This window comes from Excalfactoria chinensis, chromosome 4 (genome assembly GCF_039878825.1).
Source record: "Excalfactoria chinensis isolate bCotChi1 chromosome 4, bCotChi1.hap2, whole genome shotgun sequence".
Classification (NCBI taxonomy): Eukaryota; Metazoa; Chordata; class Aves; order Galliformes; family Phasianidae; genus Excalfactoria; species Excalfactoria chinensis.
Window position 1 is genome coordinate 73,728,015 of NC_092828.1, and position 18,578 is coordinate 73,746,592.

The window sequence follows — 18,578 nt, forward strand, 5'->3', positions numbered from 1 at the left end:
GGGGCGGGGACGGCGGAGCGGCCCGCCCACAGCCTCTGCCCATTGGCTCCCGCCCACGTCGCTCAGGGTGGCGCGGGGTGCTGCCGGGCCGCGGTGTCCGACACGGACCGGCACCGTGACGCCGCGTTATGGGATGGGGGCAGCGCGGGTTGTGGTCCGTGGGCCCTTAGCGAGCCTCTGCAGCGCCGTGTGCTCGCACGGGTCTTGCCCTGCCTTAAGTGCGAAGCGCTGATTGTGCTGCGCGTGTCCCGTGCTTGCTTCACCCGTCGCACACAAGGTTTCGGCCACGCGGTGCCCCGTTTGAGCTCTGGGCAGGGGCTGCTGCTGATGGAGATGTGGTAGAGAACCAAGGATGCACCAACACGCACCTCTCGTTTGACTCGAGCACTTCGATTCTGCGGTAATGAAGGGATGGATGGCAGCCGATTTGTAGGCAGGTGTTTGTTAGGGGAAGGGGATTTAAAGGGGAAAAAAAACGGAAGCCTTGACACATCTTAATTAACTTGTCAGTCTAGTTAACGGGTAACCAAACCTGCAGGAACTCTGTGCAGCCGAAACAACACTTAACAAGAACTTAGATTGCAGGCTGACTTGGAAACGTAGCGCAGAGAGAACAGAAGACAAAGCTGATGAGAAGGTGGAAGGATTGCAACAGCCTGTGAAGCCATCTGCTCCTACAAACATTCGCGTACGTTCGCATTTGCTTTCTGTACCTATAGATACGTTGCTGTGAGCGTTGGCAAAGGGCACTTTGAAAATGGAACTTAAAGTGCAGACGGGACTTTCAGTGGTTGGGATTGGAGTATTGGTTCACTTGGAGGTGAATCAGGGACCCTTGCACTTGTTAAAGATGAGCTGTGCCTGCAGAGCGAGCAGGCTGAAAGCCAACCTGAGTGCTGGGAAACTGGAACCTGCAGTAGGAATGGGCTGCTGCAGCTTGGGGCATGAAGAGAGGTTCTTTGGGAAAGGCTAATCATGCAACTATGGATTTCAACTGAATACAAATGACCACTTGTTAGATTCACGTGAACCATTTTCTTTTCTTGTTTGTTTTGGTTTTTTTCCCCTATATATATATATAGGAAGTTTATGTAACTTCTAATTCTGTTTCACAGGGAAAAGGAAGAATGTATCTGTACACAGTGGCTGTTTGAGAGGCAAAGCCAAAAGAAGGGCAGTATCTCTTGTGCTCTGGTTTGACTGTATTGATGGTTAAGCTGAGATAACTTGCTGCCAGAGTCTCAAGTAGCAGGCCATCCAGCCTAGCAAAACACAAAGGATCCAAGCAAAAGGTATGCCAAAGAAAGAAGCATTTTGCAACAGGTTTGGAGGTTATCTTTAACAATTTAATGCTTTGTTTCTGTTGGGAAACTGCAAACTATGAAGTAGACAAGTCATGGAATGAGAATACAGGTAAAAGCTGCTTGGGAGGATGGGATGCTGTTCTGAAAACTTGGTATCATAACTGCAAAGTCTCTGGCACCAGCACAGCTATCTGACAGAGTGCTGGAGCTCATTATAGTGCCATTAAACTCAGAGGGCAGCAGGTTTTGCTGCCATCATCACATCATGACAGTCTTCCAGCAGGTGTGTGCTAACTAAATTTCTAACCCACAGCTATTTGTCCTCTTTACAAAAGCTGTTTTATCTCTAAATAGGAATAAACCTGTTGAGACAGAACCTAAGGATAGTTTATTATTTGGTGTTCCATCTTTGTGAAAAGGACCTTGAGTTGCTACCACAGTGCATGTTGTACAGTCAATAGGTGCACAGAGATTAGGCTTATACAGATGGTTGGTTAAGTAAGATTATCATGATAAGGTAATTCACCTGTGCTCCTGTGGCTGACTCCTTGCTTGCCTCTGGTGATCAATGAGAGGTTCAGGCCATGATCAACAGTTCCCATACACATGTGAACTCCGACACCTGTAGCAATTAAAGACCAGTTGCATTTTCACCAAGTTCAGTGAGGTTTGTTATTGACATCAACAAGTCAGTCACCTAAGAGATGAGATACGCAAGGGAGTTCACATGCAAGGTTTTTCCTTCAAGCAAGTACTCTCAGCATTGATTTTGATGCTTGCCATTTTGGTGCTGCCTCCTCTAGGCTAAAATCTTGTGTGCTGCCATCTGAGAAGGCCTCTTCTAAGATCTCAATACTGTGCCAGCCCTGCCTGATGAACTTCAGAGGTAAGACAGGTGTTTGCTTAGATAGAGGTACCATGAAGGGTCAGGCCACGTGCCAATAGAAGTCAGAGGTTATTGAATTGGAAGCCTCACTTCATCAGCGTATGTATCTAGATGTTGAACTAGAAACGAGGTGTACCTCTATTCCAGGGCTTGTGCACCAGACATAGGATTATTTATAAAGGGACTGCTTCACAGGATTAATAAGATGATGTATTAAATTCCATCTTCTTGACATTCATACAGTGGGTCAGATTTGGTGTTGTTGTTGTTTTTTTTCTTTGACTTTAGGTTAGTTAACTGTCAAGACTCAAATCTGAAACACATGTAAATTGTGCTGTATCCTAGTTACTGTGCTCTGAGTGCTTATTTTTAACCAGGCACCGAAACTTCTAAAATTCAAGTTGTTAGTTAGGTGACACCGCATGGCCGGTAATTAATGTCAGTATATCAGACTTCCACTGTCTGCTTCGAATTTAAAGTTAATGCTTCTAGTTCCCCGAGGACAAGACATGCAAGGGGAGAAAGATACCACAGAGAGTTAGACTGTTAAGAAGGCAAGTTCATTTATGCTATGGGCAGAAACGGTGCTTCTAAATGTTTTCTCCAGTATTGCCCTCAGTGCCTGAAAGTCATTTCTTAGCACACTAAGACAAAGTGCACAGTGAAGTCCAAATGGGTGTATTTTCTCCTTGGTGGTTGTTATACACAGTGAGTATACTTCTGGTGTTTCCGTCTTGAGGTTGTGATCCATTTAACAGCACCTGGTTTGTGTGTAACTGAATGAAGCTGATATCAAAGTGATAGGAAAGGAATTGAGAGGACAGTATGAAACAAAGAATAATAAAGTATTTAGTATCCATATGTTCCCCGATAGAGATTCAGAAGAAGAATAGCTCTATTTTTTTCCAAGAAATCACAAACTGTGCAGGTTACAGCCATTAGCATTGCACAACTAATTAAGTTAACCCTTTCTTCTGCTCACCACACAAACACGATGCTGTTGCAGTGTTTTACAGACTCGGTATCTGCAGGAGTTGAGATTTCATCCATTCACTCCAGAACTTAACCATTCTTACTGTAATTTCCCCCCTTCCCCAACATCTTGTTGCAGTTTCTCTTGTTATGACTTGCAGTCGTTGCCTTTTGTCCTTTTGCAGCGTACCTGCAGGAAGAATGTGTCACTGCTTTCTCTTCTATAGGTGTGTTTAAGGTAATGGAAGACAGCAATTGCATAATCCCTTAGCCTTTCCTTCCCTGGGCTTGTACAAACCCCATTCTCACCTCTAAGGCCATGCATGCCATCAGCTTAACTGATTTGTGTGAAATCTCCAGGCAGTCCCACTATAACACCGTGTAAGGAAATGGCAGGTATGGTTTCTTTGAACCATATATGAGGAACCCTTCTGTTGCCCCCAGGTGGGTCTGTGGTTGCAGGAGCTTGTTACCTTAACCGCCATCTACTGGATAGCAGTTCTGTGAGGGGAGGGTTACCCTCTGTGAGTTAGGTCTGATTTTATTCCACATGCACAAAGAGTTAACATCTTTGGTGAGCTATTAGGTGTGTATAAGAGGAAGTAAACCAGCATTTGTAATCAGTTATTTTCAATGCCGGTCGGTCCCACTGGACGTTCCTGAAAGGCAGTTCTTGCCAGCGTGTCAACTGGATGCCTTTTCTCTGAAATGCTGGAATTCCCCCCAGCCTTTGCCAAACAAGCCTTTATGACCTGGAAAGTCCCCAGCATGGGGTGCGCTGGGGTGAGACCTTGGTACCCCTGCTCCTTTATGGAAGTGGTGAGGGTTGGAGCATCCTAGTGCTCATCAGGCCAGCATTGCTGGCTTAATGCATGAACTAATTCTCTCCTCGATCTTTATTAGCAGCTTTCATACGGCATTCCATAGACTCCACAGCCCTATTAAATTCCCTGTGACAATTACAAGAATTTGCCTTCTGGAAAAACTAATTCATGCAAGAGCTTTAATGAGTGTTTTTCCCCCTCCCTGTGGATCTGTGCTTAAAAATCCTCTCTCACGCTGATACAAAAACACAGTTGCAGATTATATCTTTAAAAATACAGTTATGTTAGCGTGCGTCACAGGACTGAGTCTCTTATCAAGCTGGTAATGAATTCGCTGTTTGCTGTTAAATGAATGCTCTGATTATTTTTCAATGCATTGCATTACATACATTTGCAATTCCATTCTTAGCGAGGCTCTGTTGGAAAATGTGCTGATATGAAAAAAATTATTTTCATGTTCTGCTATCATTTAGGAGTAAATGGAGTGTTATCTTCCATTTTTTTGTATAACACTGTAGACTAGCCATCTGCTCTAGTCACTGCTTTCATTACTAACAGGAGAATGTATTTTTAGGTTTATATAGCGTGTAATGCTCATGTATTGATGCTGATCCTCAATGTATGCTTAAAAAATTAGCCGTTCTTTATTATGTATGAATAAAAAAACCTCCAACCTATTCAAGAACAACAGAAGGGAAGTACAAACAAACTATCCTTATTTGAGGAAAATTCATGGTTTTACTTTGTGAGCTCCTTTACTAAGAGCCTAGTGAAGCTGTTGGTGCTTGAGGCATTTACAGCTCAAGGAATCCTCGGAAACGCGAGTGAGTCATCAAATTATTCCTCCTTGCTTCTTAGCGAGCTGAAACAATGATCAGCCACCTAGTAATAAAGGAACACCGTGCTGCTGATTATAGGCTATTGTATGAGTTATCAGTGTGACCTCAATATTTCACCGAGATGCAAATTTTTTAATTACTAATCTAGACCGGGTTGTTTTTTCTATTCTTGCTGGTCTTGAGACGTTGTAATAGGGGTATAATTTTTCAAGAGATGTGTTGGTAGCATGGTGTTAGTGCTGTCCTGCTCAGTTCAAGTATTCCGAGCAAGAAAAATGGAAATACTTGAAATCATTAGTCACCAGTAATGAGGGTGATTGTGGCTCTAATGTGAGAGGTTAAACAACATCGTTCAGCGGTTGCCATTCTGGCTAGGATATTAGACGGTGCCGTAGCCCTGTGATATTTGTGGTGTAGATGGTATGATGTGTTTTAAACCAATTTGTAGAACAGCTAACATTATGTTTGTGTAACGTTGCAGCTGTCACGGTGGTAAATTAGTTTTTGTCCCCGACTCTTGTTTAGTGTTAAGATTAACAAAAACAACTTCTTAAAGAAGAGAGCTCAAAAGCCATTTTCATGATGCAAGCGTACTTATCAAAACAGTTCATTTATGTTAGTTCTTTAATTGGCTTCAGGGCATAACTAAGCTGTACCTCAAGTGTATACAGAGCTGCTCTGTTCTTAAAGGTAAGGTCTTAGGAATAGTAGATCATATTTCTTCAAGAAATATGCCTAAGAATCGCTGTCTCAAAATCCAAACTGTGTCTTTAAGCACATACTCTACTTGTCAAAACTAATTTTATGTATCTCTGAGTGAAGAGTTCCTTTTTTTTTTTTCTTATTTTCCCCCTCACAACCTTGTCCTATTTTTCCCATTTTTATTTTCTCCTTTAATTTCTTCCCATTAATTTTCCCTCTTCCCTTCCTTGTGTTCATTGCCTCCCAATATGGATGACTGAGTATCACCACTTTTATGTATTTTCTAGCCTGACTTCTGATCTCACTTTGATTGCTACAACTGTGGGGACGCTTTGATTTAACGTGATGCATACCATCACTGGAATTGTCAGTGTTATCATACAAAATATGGCGTCGGTCTCCCCTTGGCATACAGAATAGTTAGCATTCAGTGTTGATTCTATGCATCTTAGAGGACCATTTAGTAATTATATAGGAATCACGGAATCGTTAAGGTTGAAGAAAACCCAGTAAGACCATCAGGCCCAGCTGCCTTCCCATCCCCACCATGCCCACTGAACCATGTCCCTGAGTCTATTCTACCCCTATAAATAGTCTCCATAAAATTGTGCTCTGTTTTTTTTACATCTGGAAGAAGTAAACACTTGTCACTATTAGTGAAGTTCATTTCAGTAGTGTAATCATACAAAGTGCCTTTAAATGGAATTTAATACCTCTAAAGTGTGAAGAATAAAATAAATTTCATGTATTTTAACTGCTGTGTGTTAACAGTTTCCTGTACATACCCATCAGCATGGCTGATTCCAGCATTTGGATTTTAAGTCATAAGCTTAGCCACTGTGTTTGTGCATATTCACGATCTTGGGTATTTTATATGTAAATCTCAGGATTTCACTACCATGCATATTCCACTGCAAGTACTTCTCTGCCGTAGTGCAAGTCTCCTGTGAGCGTAGCCTTGATGAATTTTTACAGATAGTTTTATTCCACTTGCATGGCTAAGACATCTCGTGTATGTGTGCCAAGCTGTCAAAACTGCAAGGATCTAAATGAGGCCAGAGCTGCCACCCTTAGGAAACAGAGAACACAGAGATTTGAGGGCATGATGCTCGAGAGTTGTAATATCCTGCTGCAGTGTAGGTTAGGTCTCATGCTGAAGGGCTGGAATGCTTAAGGAATGAGGGCTAGGCCAGCGTAACTGGATATTGTAAGGTTTATTTCTGTGAACAAAGAGCAAAACTCTGCCAGTTTTTTTAGGGCTGCAGAGCTGGAAGAGTGTCAGGCGTACTGCTAAGGGGGCATCTTTTGTCTGAAAGAATAAAACCTACGTGTTATTAGTGCAATAATTCACTGTATGAAAGTGCCGGAGCAGTCCAGTTGTAAATGAGTTACACCCTTTGCGGTTTTTACTAATTCTCAATCATTTAAATGTGCTGTGATCCCTCCGTGTGCATGCACCATCTCAACTGCCTCGCTGAATGCTAATGAGCTTCTACCGAAAGTAATCACAGAAAGACATCTCTTCCACATCAACACCTATTACCAGCTCCAAAATTGGCTTGTTAAGCTTACAAGGGATATGCCCGTAGTTTTGTAGCTGCCTGTAAAAACTGGAAGTCACAGCAGGCACTGTGAAATAGAGCAGTGTAAGATGGACTTGAGGACTATCGTGTCGTGCCTATACCAGGGAGATGTCTGAGTGTTTACCAAATACGTTGCAGCTATCCCTAAGGCAGTGTAAAGACAAGGTAAAAATGAAGGAACACACTGCATATGGAAGTCCATATATTAACAACGCAGTTCCTATAATTAGAGGCAGGCAGGAAGCAATATATTAAGAACACGCTTTTATCTAGCAGTGCCTTAGATCAGCTCTGAGATTTTCTCTGCTTCCTCCAGCAATCCAGCTGGCAGATGGTGTCAGAGCTTTGTGGCTGAGATCCAGAAGTGAAATGTATGTCTTGGGTTTAGCTATCGCTAAAGGGAATCTTGAGTTGGGATGTGTGTACCCAAGCTTTTCAAAGACCAAGACCTTTGTCTTCCAAGAATTTCCTGTGATCGGTAACTTTGGGTTCGTAACTCATTTTAATGCTCCTCCTAGGGTTTAGCGTATCTCAATGCTGTCTTTAGAAATGCTTTTTTTTTCTTGGATGGAGCCATCTTCTGCCTGTATGAAAAATGGGATTTCTTAATTATTCTCCCGGTACATCAGTAGAAAGAAGTCAGAAACCTACAGTCTACCTTTTGGAAATGATGTGTTTTGATGTGTTCTTTACACGGTGAAACTTCTTCTGTGTAAATTGCCAACTCTGTCTTTTATGAAGCTATAAAACATGCATGTAATTTATTACTATTTCTTGATCGGGATTAATCACAGTCATAATCATACACATCCAGTATGAGAATGAGCTTAAAAGGAAGAAATTCTTTACTCAGAGGGTGGTGAAGCCCTGATATGGGCTGCTCAGAAAAGCCCCATCCCTGAAAGCACCCAAGGCCAGGTTGGATGGGGCTTTGGGCAGCCTGATTTACTGGGTAGCAACCATCCCACAGCAGGGCGTTGGAACTGGATGGGCTCTAAGGCCCCTTCCAACCTAAGCCATTCTATGATGTCAACTTTGGCCTTGAGGAGTTTGTGATAACAGCAGCTGCTTTACAAGAACTGAATGAATATACCTGTTGGGAATCACCTGAACCAGTTTTATAGCTTTTGATACAACCTTTGTTTTGTTAATGCTCATTCTTTCATTGTGCAATGCATTTCACAGTTCACATCCATCTGCAAATGTAATTTTTTATCTATGATGGCTACTTTTCCCCTTCCATTCATCTATTTTGAAATAAATAAACGAATTCAAATGTATTGCCTCCAAAATGCCTTTATTTTTATGTCACATACACTACCTCCACAGTGGAATTTGTGTGGTTCTTGTAGAGGAAAAACTAAGTACCCACTTACAGTATCTTTTATTAGCCAGATGATGCTTTCAAAGTGTTGAGAAAACATTAGCAAATTAGTCTTCATGCCAACACCCAATATGTCAGGGGTGTCTTCATTTCCATTGATTTTTTTATCTTCACTTTGCTGTGAGGGTTACTGAGACATCCCAGATAGAGCTGTACAGCACATCAGGGTATATTCAAGACCTGGTTTGCTGACTGAACGTGTCATGGAACAACCAGTGGCCATACCAGGGGGTACACCTCTCAGATCTGTGTCGTATTAGTTTGCCACAGTATTTTAGCATGTAGTACTTTAGAATTTTAATACTGGCAACGGAATATTTTGTGGGAGTTGGTGTAGAAAACGTTTAGATTAGAGACCTTTTAGGTTTCTATTCACAAATCTCCTCTGTGATGAGTTGCCAGGCAGGGGGGTTGGAGCTTCACGATCCTTGAGGTCCCTTCCAACCTGTGTCATTCGGTGTGATTGTGTTACCATTCCTGGGGTCTTTCTATCATTGCTCCTAATTTCTCACCCTCTCCAAATGCTTACAGCAGGGGTATAGCCACCCCTTGGTTATCAGTGAAATAAGCTCAATTTTTAGCACTTCTGATCGCTTTCTGAAAAGGAATCACCTCCTCTCCACCACTCTCCTGATGGGGGTGCTTTTTTCAGCATTAGATGAATGACAGGACTTCATTTTGAATATTCAATTAGAAGGGTGAATCCCCATTCGTATTTCATGAAAGGAATATATGGATTTATTATGTAATTAGTGCTTGCTTGAGAACATTAAAACTATACTAGACAAAAGTTAGCGCTAGCCTGTACTAAAGGGAGCTTAATGGAATGATAAGACATTTATCAGCGCCGAGCCTGGAGTTGCTGTGTCGGAGCGGTACCGCTGGGCGGCGCTGAGCCGGCTGTGCTGAGGGCAGCCGTGGGGAACCATTAGATTAACCACAGACAAACGGCGCCTCCGTCGTTTAAACCGAAGCCCGCTCAGGAGCAAAGCTACGCATCGAAGCGCGGGTAGGAAGAAGCCTGCCTCGTTACAGATTAGCTCCAAGCCAGCCGTCCTCCGGCTCCTCTCCGTCTTTCTCCCCCACTCGTGCCGGGAGGGATCTCGCCCCGTCGGGTACCGCCGCTCCGCCCCGCCCCGCCCCGCGCTCCGCCGCCGTCCCACAACCCCCCGCGCTCCGCTGCCAAGATGGTGCTGCCGGCGGCCTCTTGTCCGCGCCGGTTGTTGCTCGCCATCGCTCTGCTGCGGCCTCCGGCGGCCGCCGCCTGCGCGCACGACTGGTTCGCGGGGAGCGGGAGGCGGCGGGGCGGCCCGCGCAGCGTCACGGTGCGTGTGGCCGAGCGGGAGGGGAAGGGGAGAGACGGCTTTGGGCGCGGAGGGCGCCGCGCCGGAGCTGCCGTCGGGGTGCGGATCCCGCTGTTCTGTGCCCCGCGTCCGCTGGCAGCTCGCTGGAAAGGCGTTCGAAATCCGCGTGTCGAGCGGCGGCGGGTTTCCGGGTGTCCCCGTGAGCTCCTGGGGCTGTTGGGCTCCGTCTTCTGGGCCTTCGGTTCGCGGCGGCCCGGGCTGCACCTCGGGGCCTGGCAGCTGTGCGCCTCGTGTGAGTGCGTCGCGTCTGGGAGCCCTGGGCGCGCTGCTCGGCGTAGCGGTGTGTGCTGCCTTCAGGCGGGGGGTGCGGGGTCACCAACCGCTGTGCTGCGCTCATCGGGGCCGGCCTGACCCTTCCAGGCTGAGCGTTACTGCCGAGGGCTGGCCGTCGGTGCGGGTAAAATCTGATCCTCGGCGCTTTCTTATGTCACTTGCCGCCTTTAAAGGTGTTTGGTCTCTGGTTCTTGCTTTGCAGCAAGCTTCATGGAGGAAGCAGCGTTGTGCAGCAGGCTGTGGGGCTGTGCTGGTGTGGGCGCTGCAGTTTGTGAGGCAGCAGCACGCTGCCCTGGGACATACCTCACTTCCCACCCCTTGCTGTTCCTTGTCACAGAGCCTGGTGTTGAAAGGGCTTCTTCCAACTGGCTTTCTAAAGCATGTGGCTTGTGGTCTTTCCTCAGCAGTTCTGTAACTTGCTTGCTCAGGAAGAGCTGCTGTTCCAGTACGAAGGCTCCTTTCATAGGGAAGTTGCCGGTAGCATTAAATTGGGAGGGTAAGACTTTGCTTTTGAGTCTGACAGCAGTTTTGTAGTCAGCTACTTTTTATTTTCAGCAGTTAAACATGGGACAAAACGACTTGCGTTAAGGGAACAGTTTCATAGTTAACTGCTCCTTTGCAAATGATTGAATGCATTCAGTTCAGCTTTGCTCTATTTTCTATATTTTGGAGCAGTCAGCTCTTTGTTGTTCCCTTTTTCCCTTTCTTATCCCAGTCTGCTTCTCAGTGTTTGGGCAGTAATTCTATTCCCACACTTCTAATAGTTCAACTTTTGAACAGTAGAGCACTCTGTAGTCTGCTATGAGCACAGGAATTAAGTTAAATGTGAGCATCAGGTTAGTCTAAGCAGTTTCCATCCTCAAATCAGTGTTAAAAATGTGGTTCCAGAGCAACATCCATCTTCTCTAATTCCAGCGGGGCATGCAATAAGTTTGACAGTATTCTTGCACTGAGGGTTGCCGCAGCTGTCTTTGGATGTTATAAGCTTCATGCTGGAGATGAGCGCTTGTAACTAAGGTACAAATTGGAATTCTTTCTGTCAGCATGTTCCAGTGAATGATTCTGATTGCAAGTAAGGGATTGAGTACGTATCTTAGATAGAATGAGTCCAGCTTTCAATAATTCATATGTGTTTTTCAATGTGAGGGAAGGAAGTGCATCTCGGAGATCAAATGAATTAGCTTTCCATAAATTCTCCGATAGCTATTAGTTCTGCTTGATAATAACCTTAAGCCTTTTATCCTTCCAAGAGCACTGCTGTTTATGACGAACTTCTCATTGTCGCCTTGATTTATTGCCTCTGACAGGCAGAGTTCTGATACAGATGGCAATCAAATTAATGTTACTTAGAAGAAGAGACGAGCAGGACTGAGCTAGTAAATCTGGGAGGCTTTTAGTATTGGAACTTATGTAAGAAGAGAAGCTGAAGCTGATGCACACCAAATATTTTCCCATGTATGTTAATATCTTGGTACTTGCCCAGTATTCCTAGGAATTTCAAATGTCACAGTGAGCAAACAGCAACGAAAGCATCATGATGTGTATAATTGCTTGTTTGAATCCTTTGAATGTTTTAGTTTTCATGTGAAATGCTGTGGGTTGTGCATGTACCGTGTACATATGGTGTCTGTATTTTTAGCATGTGTAAGAGCTCTTCTATGACATTTATTGCTCTATTGTAGGTATCAATTGTGGGTTAGCTCTTGCACTAGCTTGTTGAGTGTAAGAAAGGGCAGTCATTGTGACATAAATGCTTATGACCCGCTCTCTTAATATTCAGACTTGTTTGGATTCTGTTGATAATCCACGTCCTTCTTCCCTCCCACTTGTTTCAGCAGTTTGATCAGCCTTGCTTTTCTGAGTAATCGGATATGTAACCTTTGTATCCTGGAGAGGAAAACAGCTGAGCTTATAGAATGACAAAGCTGATGTCATAAATATCGTGGAACTCTGATCAGAATCAATTTGCTGTTGAGATAAATTTGTATATCCATAAATGTAGTTCCTTCATGTCACCCTCCAGTGGTTCAAGGTTGTTGTTCTCCTTGATTTTGTAGTAGGGTTTGCCCTGCATCCAAAATAAAAGCTTAAATAGGGGAAAATAACATTCAACAGAAAAGACACAACAGCCTATAAGTAAAGATAGCTATTTTAATATGAATCTGCTGAAGCTGAGGCATATATGGAGGAGTTTCTTTCAGAGGTAACTTCAGCAGCTGCATAAAGCATGGCTTGGGAAGCTGGTGTGAATTGCAATGGCAGAAAGTAGAAGAGCCTATTTTTTTTTGTGTTATCTTGGCCTTCCAGCCTGCCGCATGGCATGCGATAGTGTGTTCTTGTGCATGACTTAATGACATCCCTCGCCCTGAAAGCAGCTGCAAGGAGTTGCGGGTGTTTTGGTTCAAGTTACTTATTTACCTGAAGCCTGATTTTGTGAAATTATACAGATGTTTATCATCTTGGTATCGTCATTTCACAACTACTGACATCTGTTTCAAATCTGTTATTTAATCATCTTAGTTTTATTTGTTCTGGATATGTGTGCAGAGCAGCTGTATGGTGTTAGATGCATCTCCGGTTAAGTTTATGTTGCTCATACTTGTAACAGTTCAGTTTATATTTCTAAAGGTAATGTATTCTGCCTACTGGAATAGTTTTGTCTTTTCTTGTTTTCCTCTGCTATTCATCTCTTCCTTTCTTGCTGTATGTCACTCTTAAGTTAACACTGGGATGCGAGTACTGCACAGCTTTTTGAGTCCTACCTTCACTTTTCTGTTACAATTAGCTTAAAAAAGGAAACAAACCAATTCCTGTTAGGCTAGTGTAGTACATTGTGCTCTGCAGAGTAGCTCCTAAGTGTGGGTTTCACCTCGTGCCAGTGTGTCTAATCCCTGTTGCTTGTTTGCATTGATAGTATTTAAACTACTACCAACAGTCGTGGCACTTTAGCAATATGATTCTTATGTGCAATCAGTACTAGGCATCTGTTTCATCCTTTAGAGTATACAGAATCGTATCCAAGAACACATTAAGGGAACATAATGGTGCAGAGTTAGAAAGTGCCAGAATTTAGGTACCCCACGTAGTTCCCTGACATCTGAAATCAGCAGGGCTTGTTTGTGCTGGGATGAAGTTCTGAGATGCTGCTGTTATCTGCAGCAACAAGGACTAAGTATGCTTTCCTTTGCATTCTGGATTTATTTTGGAAGGAGCTGTAGTGAGGGACAGAGGAGTGCTAAGTCTGCTTAAGGGATGTATGGAGAGTAACAGTGTAAGTTTCAGCCCTGCTCTGGTTTTGTTAATAATGCTGTGGTGGCTGGAAGTCTCACCACTGTGGTAAGTTGCTCACCTTGTCCATGTTCAGTTCTTCATTTTGTTGCTGAAGTCTTGGTTTTTAACAAGAGCTTGAGAGAAGAGGGGAACTTGTAGTCTTCCAGGCACGTGTTTCTCCACATATCTTGTGCAAATCACACGCCCTTGTCACTGTTTTCATCTCTCAGCCCTGTAGCAGTTCATGGCCCCAGTCAACTGAAGACCGCCTAGTGCAGCAATTGAGATAGATCCGTTGGTATTTCGACAGAACTTGTTTCTGTGATGTTTCTCTTGTACTTCCATCAAAAGGAAACTTGTGGGTTTGCCACAGGATATAAATCATTAGTTAAATGGTTTTGTGGTGCCTTAATACGTTCTCCAAGAACAGTACTTAGCTTCTTTCCAGTAACTGTTGGGGCGTCAGTTATCTGTTCCCATGTACTGGGAATATATAACAACAGAAATGCATTCTGAGTTATCGAGTTTGATAATACTTAGGATTAATGTATTCTTTTTCTTGCAAAGCCAAGCAATAGAGCATGATACTGCTCAGGAGAGGTTCCAGCTGTGTTGTCTTAAGAAAAGCCAAAGCACAGCAGTGAGCAGTTGGTTCATCAGCCCCTAACCTTCTCTGTGGTGTGGTGTTTCAGCAGTCCGTTATCTGCATCACTTGCTTAGAGAAGTATAACTGCTGGTGTAAAGACACCAAGGATGTCAGTATGCTGTCTGTATGCTGTAACTGCCTTTGCTGTTGTATTAGTTGTATGGCTTCATTTGGTGTTAGGTCCTAGGTTGTTGTCAGGTGCCACCGTGGTGGTTGCTGCAAGGAGTGTTTAATCTTCCTCTTGCATGTTGGTGGGAGCTTTATCTGAAATAACGGTGCCTTTGTAGCAATTACATTAATTTGCAGTAACTTGGGACATGGTGACGTCTCTCAAATCCCTTGTCTCCTTCTGTTATGTTTTCTGTTTATGAAGCTGTCACTGTTCATATGGAGACTGTGTTAGTTTAGATGGAATCTACTGTGTTGACAGCAAGTGACAAGGTTATTTGCAATGAACTGCCTTACAGATGCAGCTCCTTAATTCAGCTCTGGTCTGGGAAGCATCAGGACAGTTAGGTCAGGCCAATGAGCTCTGATAAGTGTGCAGTTCTGATGTTTGCCCTTCCTGCGTGTGTTGCTGTAGAATAGAGGTGCTGGAAATAAGTGTGTCCTGTGTGGGGACATTTGTCCTTTGCCTCGAGGTGATGAGCAGTTGTTTTTTTGTGTGTGTGCATTTGTTTTTACACGTGAGATGTGTGGTTAATGTTGGAGCAGAGCAGTAAAACGTGTAATACTGAATACATCAAGGATGTTGTGGAATCTTCTTTGCTAACTCGGAGGTACTTGTTTTCCCCATTGGGAAGCACTGTCAGTTAAACTGTCTGGGGAAAATAAGTGGTCCTTAGAACCTTCTACGGAAAAGTAGCTGCTCTCATTTCGTCGTGTAAAGCATGCTGCACTTGGTGCCTAGCAGCGTGCCCATGAGATGCACTGACAAGTTTGTGAATGGTGACCATCTTGTGTTCTGCCTGCCTTGAAACCTGCCATTAGCCAGGCTGTGATTGGTAGTGATCCTAAAGCATCCCAGGGAAGAGCTGTAGCTGTGATTGGCCGTGTGGAATCAGCTAAGCTGGGAGGGAGTGAAAGTGGCAGAACCTATATGCATAACAATTTGGTACGTAAAATAGAGCAAAAAAAATTGAGAAACTCAGAAGACAAACTGGGAGAAGACTTAAAATGAGAGGAAAGGGAAAACCTGAGGACTTTTGTGATGCAAAAATAATGAAGCCTGATGGGACTGAGTATGAAGAGAAGGAAAAGTTTAATTGTCATTTAGAATTTCTGATGGTTGCATGTAATTTATTTTACAGCAGCTCCCCACCAGTTTTCATTCTCTTTTCCTGTGGCCAGTTGTCAAAAAAGAAGCAAACCATCTGCCTCATTACCATGTTCTGCTTGTTTACTTAAACCAGATGAATATTATCCGAATGTGAAGTGCCCGTTCTGCTTTGCTCCGTTACATTTTTTTTTTATTCTCCTTTTTATTCTGTAGATTCCACCAATCTGCAAACGAAGATCATGGCAGAGTCTGGGAGGTCATTCGAGGCCATTTTTGGAGATATCAGATGTAGGTAGAAATTTCTCTTCTTCCTACTCACGGGGAGGAGGAAATTCTTGGAGAGTCTTTCCATATTCTCCCTTCCCCCCAACCCTTACAGTTTTGAAGTACAGCAAGTTGAAGTTATGTTTCCACCTCATGAAAGGAAGGCGTCTTGAAGCTTCAGACTTTTGCACTTCCTGTGCCTTTTGAATCCCTATAAACAAACAATAGCACAGCACATTGTAGACAAGAATTCTTATCAATACACAAAGTTTACATTTTTATTTAAATTCATGCTACTGGGCATAGAAAAATACCAGTGCCTAGAAAGCTGTGAGTTTTCCATGAGCATGTAGGGCTTTATTCCTTCAGATTCCTGCTTAGATTGTGAAGTATGAAGAAACTTTGCAAATTTATTCTCATCGTGAACAACAGGATGTCAGGCTCTTATTCTTGTGAAATCTGCTTGCTTTAGTGCTAATGTAAACATAAGGAAGATTCATTTTTTAATGAGTTCATGGAATGATTATGTTGTATTTCTAAGCAGCGTATTTGGCTTGAATGAAGTTAAAACGTGTCTGTGTTTTTTTTATTACTTTTATGAAAAAACAACAAAACAATGCTCATAGAACAGACTTAAGTTAAAATCTGCTGAGCATTTTGACTGTGTCAAATAATCTTTGAAGAATTCTTTAAAATACAAAAGGTGTGGAACTTTGCTTTGGGAAACTCCAAGCTCTGGTATCACACCATATCCATACAGTGAGATTCCTAAAGAGCTTGTCAATAAGTTTTACTGAAAGGAGGTTTTAAACACCTAACACATCTTCTGAACAAAATGCAGACTCTTCTGATAAGCTTTAACATGTCTGTTGCTTATGGCAAGCACATTGAAATTGGAGTAATAGTTAGTTGTTATTTTTTTTATAGTGCATCTACTTGGATTTATAAATTCAGAATTTTTCTCCGTATTTATTTAGCAAGTTATCTTACTTATGTGAATAGGAGGGAGCATTTGTTTTGATGAAGTGGGTTTGTATTGCTGCTGCACCTGTACGTGTTGTTCCAAATTGCAGCTGGGGCTCTGGACCTTGTAGACTTTTATCTGTCATACGGTACCAGTAGGCCATCCTCATCCTGATAGGAAAGGAGTCGGAAGTGAGTTTACCTCCTTTTTTTGACCCCTCAGCAGAGTTGTTATTTTTGTACGTGAAAAGAGTATTTTCACGTACAAAATTGCTTTTAAGTATGTCCCACTTTATTTATTAACATGTCCAAGAACATTTATCTTCCAAAGCTTTTTCTTTTCAATGTTCTTTGCTCTATTTCTTAGTTGTAGGTGTCGTTTTAACATAAATGTTTAAGACTGTTTTCTTTACCTTCTGGCTACTTGGAATGTTGTCTTTGCTATACAGCTAGATTTATAATTTTCTTATTGTATCCTTAAGCAAGGCAAGGTTTTTGAGGTAGGATCTTTTATTAATGCAAGCTGAGTCAGTTGGAGGGTAAGAGGAGAAAAACAGACTTATGGTTGTTCTTTCTGTTGGCTTTTAAATGCGTGTTTCCTGATGTTCTTGCAAATTAACTTCTCTTTTTCACACAGATTTCCCCAAGCTTGCAAGTGATAGAAAAGAGAATGTGTTGGCATGGACATGCAGGTGGAGGGCTTCACACAGATCCAAAGGAAGGGGTAAAAAATTGCTTTGTTATTACATTGTTTTTTTCCTTAAAAATGCTGAAGACCTCAAACAGCGATTAATTAAAAACTATTGATAGATGTCTGAATGCTGTAGCACAGTAGATTCTGGTTACTTGTTAATGTAGCTCTTAGATTAATACAGTTATTATAAGCGTTTGGCGAAGGTCTTCAGTTTCATTAAAATACAATGCTTGTGTTGCATTCCTTTGTAACTTCTATGCATTAAGTTAATTTTTTTTCATACCAAGCACATTCCGTTGTAGCTTAATGTGCTCTGGTATTCTTTTTTGTGAATCATCTGTCCCCTTGACTTGACATTAGCTTGTGGGTACAAGTTAGCACATCAGCTGGTGAAACTGCAACTAAAACAGGAGGAAGAAACCTAATGAAATTGTACATGTGTTTTTACTTTGATTTAATGTTGATGCATCTGGTTTACTTTGACTACGTTTATAATCAGGAAGCACATACGTACAAATAACGATGATAGGTATGTAAGGAGAGGCAGTATCTTTATTAACTGAAATGGTTAAAGTTAGAAAATGAGGCGGGCTTTTGGTTAAAGCAATGCAATGTAAACTTGGCCTTTTTAAAATTACAAAATCAAAGAGCTTGAGTTATGTAACTTTTGTCTTTGCATTTGCTCTGCATCAGATGCTGTGTATGCTTGCAGTGCTGTCAGGTAGTTTATAACAGGCTCTGATGGGATCTTCTTGAGGCCAGCAAAGACTGTGGTGATGATGACGTGTTTCGGGGCTGCTTTGCTCCCCACAGCCTGGCAGCTCTGGCAGTCCATTTTCCTGTAGCTGTAAAGGAATGGATCTTCTTTCAACCCAAAATTTAAGTTACCCCACTGTTTAATCTCAACATGTTTGTGCTATAAGCAGGAGTAAGGAGAGTATTTGCTATCATTTATTGCTCTTGCAATAAGAGTGAGGTTTTATAACCTAAAACCAGTTTGTTTTAGCAAGCATCTGTGATCACTTTTGAACAAGGCTTGGGGGATGCAGAAGAGTCCAGCGTTTTACGTTGGTAGCATAACCGGTGCAGCACATAGCGTGAACTTCAGACTAATTTTACAACCCTACTTGCAATGTGTGCAGGCTTTCTTTTGACATATTTCTTAGGAAAGGTAGACTTTAAAGCCAAGAAGCTGTTCATCTCCCTAGTTATCCTAAAGGTACATGTTCTTGAATATGATTGTTATGGATTGCACTTTTCCTTTAAGTGGAAGGGGACCATTACACTCCCTGTTGCCACTCTAGTTCTCATATGTCCATTGAGTTTAGTTA

At 42.7% G+C, this 18,578-nt stretch overlaps 1 protein-coding gene across 1 annotated transcript in view; it reads left to right on the top strand.

The window, feature by feature from the left end:
- The first annotated feature begins 9,652 nt into the window (after nt 1–9,652).
- The window catches only part of ABCB7 (ATP binding cassette subfamily B member 7), a 35,841-nt gene continuing 26,915 nt past the window's right edge, over nt 9,653–18,578 (top strand). The window contains exons 1-3 of the mRNA XM_072336163.1: nt 9,653–9,819; nt 15,540–15,614; nt 17,191–17,277. Coding sequence (XP_072192264.1) covers nt 9,682–9,819; nt 15,540–15,614; nt 17,191–17,277 — 300 coding nt within the window. The 5' untranslated portion in view covers nt 9,653–9,681. The remainder of the gene's footprint in view (nt 9,820–15,539; nt 15,615–17,190; nt 17,278–18,578) is intronic.